Raw genomic sequence first — 12441 nt, forward strand, 5'->3', positions numbered from 1 at the left:
GCCTGCCCGTCCTTGTTTTCGGGGTGGTTTGTGGGGGCTTTTGGATTTGTTTAGCCTTTTAGATCATGCCCGCATTCACAGCCCTGGGCTGGCTTCCAAAGGATGCTTTCGCCGCCCTTCCCCCTGCGATGGCGAGGTTCCTAAGTACTTCATTAGCCCCGCGCTAATGAGGTTTCCGCACTGTACGTACGGTCATTATCCCTTTCGGAGAGACGATAATTGTTAATGAGCAGATAAGTCGGTACAATATAGGAGAAGGATCATGGAGTTCAGAGGAAAAGGGGGCGGAGGGGGGGGGGGAAGAAACTGGAGGTGGCGGCTTTTCCCTGCCAGAACAGAAGGGATGCTCTTTTTGGGCACGGAACGGAGCGACTTGAGCGGCCATGGGAAGATATTCTGGACTCACCGGTGCTACACTCCCCTTGCCAGGCAAAACAATGCCTCGGATACATTCATACTTGACATTCAGTAGTTATATTGGGGTTTCTTTGTACTGGTCCATGGTCAAGTGGTCCCTGGTCAAAATGGTCCCTGGTCAAGTTGTGCATGGTCAAGTGGTCCCTGGTCAAATTGTCCATGGTCAAGTGGTCCCTGGTCAAAATGGTACCTGGTCAAATTGTCCATGGTCAAGTGGTCCCTGGTCAAAATGGTACCTGGTCAAATTGTCCCTGGTCAAGTGGTCCCTGGTCAAAATGGTCCCTGGTCAAAATGGTCCCTGGTCAAGTTGTGCATGGTCAAGTGGTCCCTGGTCAAATTGTCCATGGTCAAGTGGTCCCTGGTCAAAATGGTACCTGGTCAAATTGTCCCTGCTCAAGTGGTCCCTGGTCAAAATGGTCCCTGGTCAAAATGGTCCCTGGTCAAGTTGTGCATGGTCAAGTGGTCCCTGGTCAAATTGTCCATGGTCAAGTGGTCCCTGGTCAAAATGGTACCTGGTCAAATTGTCCATGGTCAAGTGGTCCCTGGTCAAAATGGTCCCTGGTCAAGTTGTGCATGGTCAAGTGGTTCCTGGTCAAATTGTCCATGGTCAAGTGGTCCCTGGTCAAAATGGTACCTGGTCAAGTTGTCCATGGTCAAGTGGTCCCTGGTCAAAATGGTACCTGGTCAAATTGTCCATGGTCAAGTGGTCCCTGATCAAATTGGTACCTGGTCAAGTGGTCCATGGTCAAGTGGACCTTGGTCAAAATGGTACCTTGTCAAGTGGTCCATGGTCAAGTGGTCCCTGGTCAAAATGGTACCTGGTCAAATTGTCCATGGTCAAGTGGTCTCTGGTCAAAATGGTCCCTAGTCAAGTGGTTCCTAGTCAAGTGGTCCCTGGTCAAGTGGCCCTGGTCAAAATGGTCCCTGGTCAAGTGGTCCATGGTCAAGTGGTCCCTGGTCAAAAAAGAAGGTGGGGAACCACTGCAACAGACAAACCTTGCCAAGGAAAAACTAGGGTCCTTCACAAGAGTCAACATGGTGGTTTGTATGTACGACTGGGTCACTAATACACTCGAGTTTGAATCTCCACTTAGCCGTGGAAACCTACTGCATGCTCTTTGATGTGGCACACTGTCTCAGCCTCCCAACACTGGAAAAGAAGGATACTCTGAATAACACCAGAAGAGAGGTTGTCCTTGGGTTCGAAATGGGTTGGAAATGACTTGAAGGCACAAGTTGATGAGACACAAGACTAGGGCAAGTGGATGGGTGTCCATTATATACACCTTTCTAGCAGGAGGAAGATACACAGCAGGGTGGTAGAGGTGAGGACTCTAGGACGAGAGACACATGGAGACACACCACGCCACCAATGCGTGAACAGCTGGGCTCCAGAACTCAAGCCGCCCAGTGCTTAAGCTAAGAAGGGGATTGAGCAAAAGGAAGGCTGGGCAGCCAAAACGTTAGGCAGCCGAAGGTGTGGGGAGGGGAAACCCCAAAGGCATAAGCACGCCTACCCAGAACTTGTTTCCAAGAGAGGAAACCCACTTCTGCTTCGCTAAACCACACCAAAGTCAGGAAACATGTGCTTTGAAGCAATGGCTTGCATGAGCCATCAGAAGAGCAGAATCAAGCATGGACATCAACCAAGGTGGCCAACGTTGTCCCATCACCACGAACTATCCACACCAAATTCCTAAGACAGTGGTTCTCCACCTTCCTAATGCCGTGACCCCTTAATACAGTTCCTCATGTTGTGGTGACCCCCAACCATAACCTTATTTTCATTGCAACATCAACCAAGGTGGCCAAGGTTGTCCCATCACCACGGCCTATCCACACCAAAGTCCTAAGACAGTGGTTCTCCACCTTCCTAATGCCGCGACCCCTTAATACAGTCCCTCATGTTGTGGTGACCCCCAACCATAACCTTATTTTCATTGCAACATCAACCAATGTGGCCAAGGTTGTTCCATCACCACGGCCTATCCACACCAAAGTCCTAAGACAGTGGTTCTCCACCTTCCTAATGCCGCGACCCCTTAATACAGTCCCTCATGTTGTGGTGACCCCCAACCATAACCTTATTTTCATTGCAACATCAACCAATGTGGCCAAGGTTGTCCCATCACCACGGCCTATCCACACCAAAGTCCTAAGACAGTGGTTCTCCACCTTCCTAATGCCGCGACCCCTTAATACAGTCCCTCATGTTGTGGTGACCCCCAACCATAACCTTATTTTCGTTGCAACGTCAACCAAGGTGGCCAAGGTTGTTCCATCACCACGGTCTATCCACACCAAAGTCCTAAGACAGTGGTTCTCCACCTTCCTAATGCCGCGACCCCTTAATACAGTTCCTCATGTTGTGGTGACCCCCAACCATAACCTTATTTTCATTGCAACATCAACCAAGGTGGCCAAGGTTGTCCCATCACCACGGCCTATCCACACCAAAGTCCTAAGACAGTGGTTCTCCACCTTCCTAATGCCGCGACCCCTTAATACAGTTCCTCATGTTGTGGTGAACCCCAACCATAACTTTATTTTCGTTGCGACATCAACCAAGGTGGCCAAGGTTGTCCCATCACCACGGACTATCCACACCAAAGTCCTAAGACAGTGGTTCTCCACCTTCCTAATGCCGCGACCCCTTAATACAGTCCCTCATGTTGTGGTGAACCCCAACCATAACTTTATTTTCGTTGCGACATCAACCAAGGTGGCCAAGGTTGTCCCATCACAATGGACTATCCACACCAAAGTCCTAAGATAGTGGTTCTCCACCTTCCTAATGCCGCGACCCCTTAATACAGTTCCTCATGTTGTGGTGACCCCCAACCATAACCTTATTTTCATTGCGATATCAACCAAGGTGGCCAAGGTTGTCCCATCACCATGGACTATCCACACTGAAGTCCTAACACAGTGGTTCTCAACCATCCTAATGCCGTGACACCTTAATACAGTTCCTCATGTTGTGGTGACCTACAACCATAACATTATTTTTGCTGCAACTTCACAACTGTCATTATGCTACTGTCATGAATTGTCACATAAATATCTGATATGCAGGATGTACTGTATTTTCATTCACTTCACCAAATTAGCCACAAATACCTGATATACCCAAATTTGAATACTGCTGGGGTTGAGAGGGGGGAATTGATTTTGTCATTTGGGAGTTGGAGTTGCTGGGATTTATAGTTCACTTACAATCAAAAAGAATTCTGAACTCCACCAACAATGGAATCGAACCAAACTTGGCACACAGAACTCCCATGACCAACAAAAAATACTGGAAGGGTTTGGAGGGCACTGACCTTGAGTTTGGGAGTTGTAGTTCACTTACATCCAGAGAGCACTGTGGACTCAAACAATGATGGATCTGGACCAAACTTGGCTCAAATACCCACTATGCCCAAATGTGAATACTGGGGGAGTTTGGAGGAAAATCAACCTTGACATTTGGGAGTTGGAGTTGCTGGGATTTATAGTTCACTTACAATCAAAGAGCATTCTGAACCCCACCAACAATGGAATTGAACCAAACTTGGCACACAGAACTCCCATGACCAACAGAAAATACACATAATTCCCATGACCTTGAGTTTGGGAGTTGTAGTTCACCTACATCCAGAGGGCACTGTGGGCTCAAACAATGTTGGATCTGGACCAAACTTGGCATGAATACTCAAAACACCCAAATGTGAACATTGGTGGAGTTTGGGGAAAATAGACCGTGAGATTTGGGAGTTGTCGTTACTGGGATTTATAGTTCACCTACAATCACTCTGAACCCAGACCACAATGGATCTGAACCAAACTTTACACACTACCTACAAGGCTAACATTGAATACTAGGGGAAGGGGCTGTTTTTGAGTTCTGGGAGTTGTAGTTCACCAACAGTCTTCCAAAGGGGTTCCTAAGACCATCAGAAATATGTGTTCAATGGATTTTCTTAGGGCCCTTCCACACTGCCATATAACCCAGAATATCAAGGCAGATAGTCCACAATATCTGCTCTGAACTGGATTATCTGAGTCCACACTGCCATATAATCTAGTCCGATGTGTATTTGAGAGAGCTATGTGGAAGGGGATTTAGTTTTCCAAAGTCTTTAGCCTCCTCTGCCAAACGACAACGTTTCCCGAAATTCCCGGAGAAGGTTTCATGGCTTTCTTGCAGCCAAGGATTCCATCTCCTCCGGATGTGTTGACTCTGCCTCGGTTGGGGTTTGCTTTGCTCCCCTTTCGCCGCTTCGCGGGGCCAACAGCAACATCGGCCCGCAGAGAACTGCAAATTCCTGAGCCAATAAAAGGCATTGTAAAGAGGAAGGCCTGCTGGGTTTGGAGATGGACCAAACTTGGCACACAGACCCGAGATGCCGAAATTGGATTACTGGAGGGGTTTGGGCGGAACTGACCTTCCTTTCTGGGAGTTGTAGTTCACCCACAACCAGATAAATGGTGACCTCCACCGATGATGGACCTGGACCAGACTCGGCATACAGAACCCCCATGACTAACTCAACCTACTGGAAGGGTTTGAGGGGACTGACGCACCATAATGGGAGTTGTAGTTCACCCTACAGCCAGAGAGCACACTGAACCCCACCAATGATGCATCTAGAGCAAACGTGCCCAACATAACAAACTTGATGTACTGATGGAGCTTTTTGGGGTTAACCTGGCATGATGGGACTTGTAGTTCACCCACAAACAGAGAAATGGTGACCTCCACCAATGATGGACCTGGACCACACTTGGCACACAGAACCCCCTTGACTAACTCAACCTACTGGAGGGCTTTGAGGGGACTAACTCACCATAGTGGGAGTTGTAGTTCACCCTACAGCCAGAGAGCACACTGAACCCCACCGATGATACATCCAGAGCAAACTTGCCCAACATAACAAACTTGAAGTACCGATGGAGTTTCTCAGGGTTAATCTGGCATGATAGGACTTGTAGTTCACCCACAAACAGAGAAATGGTGACCTCCACCGATGATGCACCTGGACCAGACTCGGCACACAGAACCCCCATGACTAGCTCAACCTACTGGAAGGGTTTGAGGCGACTGACTCACTATAGTGGGAGTTGTAGTTCACCCTACAGCCAGAGAGCACACTGAACCCCACCAGTGATGCATCTAGAGCAAACCTGCCCAACATAACAAAATACGGATGGAGCTTTCTGGGGTTAACCTGGCATGATGGGAGTTGTAGTTCACCCACAACCAGAGAAATAGTGACCTCCACCAATGATTGATCTGGACCACACTTGGCACCCATGACTAACCCAAGATACTTGATGGGAGTTGTAGTTCACCCACAACCTTATCCATTTGGTACAATCAAAAACTGAATTTTTCAAATAACACGGGCAACACCAGGCACCCAAGCTAGTAATAAAAACAATAAACAAGACAACTTCCATTAAGTTAAAGTGGGCTCAAACTGGATCAATTCTCCAGCGTAGACACACCAAAGCTCTAACATGCAAGTGTGTTTGCAGACAGAGGGAAGAGTCCATTGACATCACAAGGGAAAAGATACAAAAGGTGGCCAGGGAGATATTGGGGGCCCTTCTCAAGAGGAAGCTTTATCTGGGCTGCAAGGAAACGACACCGAGATATGTGGAAACTACACTGCGGGTCGTACGCCAAAGGATGGCAAATCTTTATTTTCCCCTCCTAAGAGATCACCAAGTGCGTTGCTTTAATGTCCAGGGTGGGAGAAAGAACTCTTGTCTGCTTGAGGCAGGTGTGAATGTTGCAATTGGCCACTTTGATGAGCATTTAATAGCCTTGCAGCTTCAAAGCCTGGCTTGTTGCTGCTTGGAAGAATCCTTTCTGGCTACCAGTATTGAAAAATCTCTAAAAACAGAACAGTAAATAAAGAGCAAAACTCAAAAAGCAAGGGGATTCCAGACAAAAATCAATCAGGGCCAGCTAACACCTCCCTACAAAGGATTCCCCAGGCAGCAACCAGTCAGGCTTTGAAGCTGCACGTCTTGTCAATGCTACTCAAGGCGGCCAATTGCAACAGTTACACTTGCCTCAAGAAGACAAGAGTTCTTTCTCCCACCCTGGCCATCATTCCACAGTTCAATATAAGCAGGTGTGCCTGTAGTTTAGTATGCCTCAGTGTTAGTTGCCCTCAGTATGAAGAGGTTTCAGTCTGAGAGAAGCTACAGTGTGAGAAAACTTCAGTTTGAGAAGGCCTGGTGTGAGAAGCTTTGGTGAGAGAAATCCCAGGTTGAAGGCCTGTGTGTCTGTAGCTTAGCACACCTCAGTGTTAGTTGTGCTCAGTATAAAGCGGCTTCAGTCTGAGAGAGGCTTCAGTGTGAGAAGGTCTCAGTGAGAGGTAGGCCTCCGTGTTAGTAGGCCTCAGTTTGAGAAGGCCTGGTGAGAGAAGCTTTGGTGAGAGAAGCCCCATACTAAGCTTCTTTCTCAGTATGAAGAGGCTTCAGTTTGAGAGAAGCTTCAGTTTGAGAAGGCCTCAGTGTTAGTAGGTCTCAGTTTGAGAAGGCCTGATGTGAGGGAATGATGGGAGTTATAATCCAAATCAGATATGTCGTTTGGAGATATGCCCATCCCTGCTAGGCATTGTAGTCCAAAACGGAACCAACCTCCATGGGACCCAAAGAGATCGATACCCATGTGACTAGGGAATGATGGGAGTTATCATCCAAATCAGATATGGTGTTTGGAAATATGCACATCCCTGTGTATTTAGAAAATGCTAGGTGTTGTAGTCCAAAACAGAACCAACCTCCATAGGACGCAAAGAGACCAATACCCATGTGCCTAGGGAATAATGGGAGTTATAATCCTAATCAGATATGTCATTTGGAGATATGCCCATTCCTGTGTGTTTAGAAAATACTAGGCATTGTAGTTCAAAATGGAACCAACCTCCATGGGATGCAAAGAGACCAATACCCATGTGTCTAGGGAATGATGGGAGTTATAATCCGAATCAGATATGTCGTTTGGAGATATACCCATCCCTGCTAGGCATTGTAGTCCAAAACGGAACCAACCTCCATGGGACCCAAAGAGACCAATACCCATGTGTCTGGGGATGATGGGAGTTATAATCCAAATCAGATGTCATTTGGAGATATGCCCATCTCTATGTATTTAGAAAATCCTAGGTGTTGTAGTTCAAAATGGAACCAACCTCCATAGGACGCAAAGAGACCAATACCCATGTGCCTAGGGAATAATGGGAGTTATAATCCTAATCAGATATGTCATTTGGAGATATGCCCATTCCTGTGAGTTTAGAAAATACTAGGCATTGTAGTTCAAAATGGAACCAACCTCCATGGGATGCAAAGAGACCAATACCCATGTGTCTAGGGAATGATGGGAGTTATAATCCAAATCAGATATGTTGTTTGGAGATATGCCCATCCCTGCTAGGCATTGTAGTCCAAAACGGAACCAACCTCCATCGGACCTAAAGAGACCGATACCCATGTATCTAGGGGATGATGGGAGTTACAATCCAAACCAGAGCCAGTTCTTTCCTGCCTGCATCGGCGTGCAGAAAACCACGGACTGAGATTGTGAAAGGCCCGGCGGGCGTCTTTCTTCGAAGCTGATCCGAAAATGACAAGCGCAACCAACAAGCCGGAACACGACTCCAAAATACCAAGAAGGAACAAGAAAAGGAGGAGAGGCAGAAAGGCGAAAGCATTCGAAAGGAAGGGAAGGGAAGTTCTGGAAGGAGAAGGGATGCTGAAACACGCCAGAGCAGGGCTGGATGGGATCTAGCAAGGTGGCCCTGACTGCATGTCCCATCCTCCTGGTCTCGTCAACCAAAGAGATACTAGACTCAGGTTTTTCAAAGGTGCAGAAAGAGTTCATTTCAAGGGTTGGTGTAAAAGTAAGGAAGGGGACAAAAGAAACAGACACAAATCTCTCCAAACAGAAAGCACTCTCCACAAAAGTATTTGACTCCAAATACATTATGAGGTGGATTCCTATAATGGCCCAAAACTTGGGAAAGTACCTACATGGAATGGCATGTTTCGGACATTTAAAAACAAGGCTTTTTTATTTAGTGGGACACCCAAAGAGGGAGAAGGAGCGGTGGTGGCCTTTCGCAACACTCCCAGGCCTGCTCGCACTCCTCCTTTCCTTCGTTCCCTTCTTTCTTTGGATTTCCTGCAGAGAGCTTCCAAAAGTCTCCTCCTCCCCTCCTTCGGAGACTCTCCGCCCAATGCCAACTTCCAAAAACTGGAGGAAAGGAAGTCAGAAAGAGAGGGAAAGAGAAAGAGAGAGAGAAGGAAAGAAAGAAAGAAAGAGGGAGGGAAGACGAGAAGAGAAGAAGAAAGTAGGAGGGAAAAAGAAAGTAGAAGGAGGGAGGAATTGTTGTTGCTGCTATTATTACCATTATTATTATTATTATATTACTATATTATTATTATTATATTACTATATTATTATTATATTATTACTATTATTATATTATTGCTATTACTATTATTATTATTATTATTATTATTATTATTATTACTATTATTACCTTGCTTTTAACTCAAGGCACAACACCCAAATCAGCTCACAACCTTTGGAAACTATACAATTCAAAGCATACAAAAGTAAATCTTAAAATAAAACCCAGGAAGGAAGGAAGGAAGGAAGGAAGGAAGGAAGGAAGGAAGGGGTAGGGAAGAAAGGAAGAACGTGAGACCCCTTTCACACAGCTGTATAAGATCCACATTGAGCTGGATGATATGGCAGTGTGGACTCAGATAATCCAGTTCAAAGCAGATATTGTGGATTATCATCGGCCTTGATATTCTGGGTTATAAGGTGGTGTGGAAGGGTCCAAAGAGGGGAGGAAAGAGGAAGCAGAAAAGAAAGAAATAGAAAAAAGTGAGGGGATGGAAGGAAGGAAAGAGAGAGAGGAAGAAAGAAATAGAAAAAATAGGGGATGGGGAAGAGAGGAAGGAAGGTGAGAGAGAGAGAGAGAGAGAAAGAGAGAGAGGAAGGAAGGAAGGAAGGAAGGAAGGAAGGAGAAGGGAAGACAGAAAGAAAGAAAGAAAGAAAGAAAGAAAGAAAGAGGAAAGAGAGAGAAGGGAAGAAAGAAATAGAAAAGAGAGGGGAAGGGGGACCGAAAGGGAGGGGAATGAAGGAAGGAGAAGGGGAGAGAGAAAGAAAGAATGAAAGAATGAAAGAAAAGGGGAGGAAAAAGAGAGGAAAGGAGGGAGGACAGTGAGAGAAAAGGGAAGAAAGAAATAGAAAAGGGAGGGGGAGAGAGGAAGGGGAAGGAGAGAAAGAAGGAAGTGAAGAAGGAAGAAAATAAATAAATAGAAAAATACAAGTTAAAGGAGTGGTGGAAGGAGAGAGAGAAAGAAATAGAAGAAAGAGGAATAGAATGGAAGAGTGAAAGGAGGGTGGAAGAAGAGAGATAAGGGAGGAAGGGGAAAGAAGAGAGAAAGGAAGGAAGGAAAGAAGGAAGGTGAGAGAAGGAAAAAAAGAAAAATAATAAAGTGAAAGGAATGGAGGAATGAAATAAGGGAGGGAGAAAGAAAGAAGGAAGGAAGGAAGGAAGGAAGGAAGGAAGGAAGGAAGGAGAAGGGAAGAATGAAAAAGAATTAAAGTGAAATGGAGGGAGGAAACAAGGAAGAAATGAAGGCAAGGAGGAAGGAAGGAAAGAAAGAAAGAAGGAAGGGAGAAAAGAAGGAAGGAAGGAAGGAAGATGGAAGGAAAAAGGAAGGAAAGAAGGAAGGAAGGAGAGAGAATGGAAGAAAGAAAAAGAAATAAAGTGAAAGGGAGGAAGGAAACAAGGAACAAATGAAGGCAAGAAGGAAGGAAAGAAAGAAGGGAGGGATGATAGAAGAAAGGAAGGAAAGAAGGAAGGAAGGAAAGAAGTAAGGAAAGAAAGAAGAAAGGAAGGCAAGAAGGGAGGGAGGAAAGAAGGCAGGAAGAAAGATGGAAGGAAAAAAGGAAGGAAGGAAGGCAGGAAGGAGAGTGAGAGAAGGGAAGAAAGAAAAAGAAATAAAGTGAAAGGGAGGGACGAAAGAAGGAAGGAAGGAAAGAAGGCAGGGAGGGAGGGGAGTAAGAAAAGAAGGAAAGAAGGAAGGAAGGAGAGTGAGAGAAGGGAAGAAAGAAAAAGAAATAAAGTGAAAGGGAGGGACGAAAGAAGGCAGGGAGAGAGGGAAGGAGGAAGAAAAGAAGGAAGGAAGGAAAGAAGGAAGGAAAGGAGGAAAGAAGGAAGGAAGGGCCCAGATCCTAGTGCAGTTTACCCAGTCCACACACACACACTCTCTCTCTCTTTCTCTCTCTGGGCCACTTCTCTCCAAAGCGCAAACCCTTTTCCTCGCTTCCCGTCCGACTGAACTTCGAGCTCCCCCAAAACACTCTTTGAGCCGAGGCAGCCAGTTGGGACTCCCCCAAAGCCGTGTCAACCCAAGAGGCAACCACCGAGGGCCGAGAACACAACGACAGCCGCAACCACACACCCCCAAAGGCTCCCTTTCCCCTTCCTTTCCAAGGCCTGCCTGGCTCCATTGCCACAAGCCGAGCCAGAGTGGAGAAAGCAACTGCTCTCTCTGCATTGGGCATGGCGAGAAAGAAGGGACACTCCCCCATTATAGAAAGACATAGACGCATATAACCTATATGGGGACCATCCTGAGACCCTCTTTTGTCTAACTGGACCCTTTGGGGGAGGGTTCCCCAAAAGCTTTACTTGGAAAAGGGGCTTTTTTGCAAGCCCCCCAAACGCGTGCGCTTTTACGCACGGCTTTTTACGCATCTCGCCTTGACGTTGTTGTTGTTTGGGGTGCTCCTCTTCCTCCTCCAATCCTCCCCCTTTTTCTCTCTCTTTTTCCCCCCTTGATTCCCCACTTTTTCCCCTAAAGGATATAGGAAAAATCGGGGGAGGAAGAGCCCCCCAAAAACTCACCCAAAGGGAGGAAATGTTTGGTGTCCATCTCCTTCTTTGCGCCGCTTTTTTTTTAACTCATTGCCAGATGGATTTTGGAGAGGTTTCTTGTTTTGTTGTTGTGTTCTTTTTGGGAAAGGGGGAGGGTCTCTGGTTCTCCTCTCGGTCCGCCTTTTAGGAGCAGAGCAAGCCCTCCCCCTCTCTCTAAAATATAACAAGACAAAAATCCGGAATAATACAAAAGTCCAAGGAAAAGAAGGAAAAGAAGGCCGACTTTCCTTGTTTTTCTCCCCTTTTGCGCCTCTCCAAAAACTCGTCCAGAGAAGAAGGGAACTCAAAAGAGGGAGAAAGAAGAAGAAGAAGGAAAAAAATACCCAGGGAAAAAAGTACTTGGGCTCGCGCTCTCGTGGGTGGGCGCGGGCACGAGCGCCTGCGCGCGCGCGCTCGCGTGGCTTGCGTGTCTCCAAAGAAAAGAAACTCCAAGGGGGACCCGACTCACGAAGGGGGAAACGCGAGGGACGACGCCATTGAGGCGCTTTGGGGGGGACTTAAAGAACCTCGCCAAAAGGGAAGGACACCAAACAAAACCCAAGTTAGACCTTGGGCATCCCTCTAAGTCGTGGCCAGGACTATCAATCCCAAAACTCCCCCACACCAAAAAAAAGAGGAATGCTGGGAACTGTCGCCTCTCTCGCCAGCCTTTGCCAACTCTTGTCGAAGGCTGGAATCATTGGGTTGCTGTGAGTTTTCCAGGCTGTCTGAAAAAACTCACTACCTCTAAGGATGCTTGCCATAGATGCAGGCGAAACGTCAGGAGAAAATGCCTCTAGAACAGTGGTTCTCAACCTGGGGGTCGGGACCCCTGGGGGAGTCGCGACGGGGTGTCAGAGGGGTCGCCAAACTCCATCAGGATACACAGTATTTTCTGCTGGTCATGGGAGTTCTGTGTGGGAAGTTTGGCCCAATTCTATCATTGGTAAGGTTCAGAATGCTCTCTGATTGTAGGTGAACTATAAATCCCAGCAACTACAACTCCCAAATGTCAAGGTCTATTATCTCCAAACTCCACCAGTGTCCACATTTGGGCATATTGAGTATTTGCGCCAAGTTCAGT

At 46.8% G+C, this 12441-nt stretch overlaps 1 protein-coding gene across 2 annotated transcripts in view; it reads right to left on the reverse strand.

Annotated features, from left to right (window-relative positions):
- Nucleotides 1–11776, reverse strand: part of RXRA (retinoid X receptor alpha) — a 161831-nt gene extending 150055 nt beyond the window's left edge. Inside the window, exon 1 of one of the 2 annotated variants that reach the window (XM_060757471.2) lies at nucleotides 11349–11776. In XM_060757471.2, the coding sequence (XP_060613454.1) occupies nucleotides 11349–11376 (28 nt within the window). In that variant the 5' untranslated portion in view covers nucleotides 11377–11776. The remainder of the gene's footprint in view (nucleotides 1–11348) is intronic. The other variant, XM_060757472.2, reaches the window with a different exon arrangement.
- Between the last annotated feature and the right edge of the window lie 665 nt (nucleotides 11777–12441).

The sequence above is a fragment of the Anolis sagrei genome, chromosome 11 (genome assembly GCF_037176765.1).
Source record: "Anolis sagrei isolate rAnoSag1 chromosome 11, rAnoSag1.mat, whole genome shotgun sequence".
NCBI lineage: Eukaryota > Metazoa > Chordata > Lepidosauria > Squamata > Dactyloidae > Anolis > Anolis sagrei.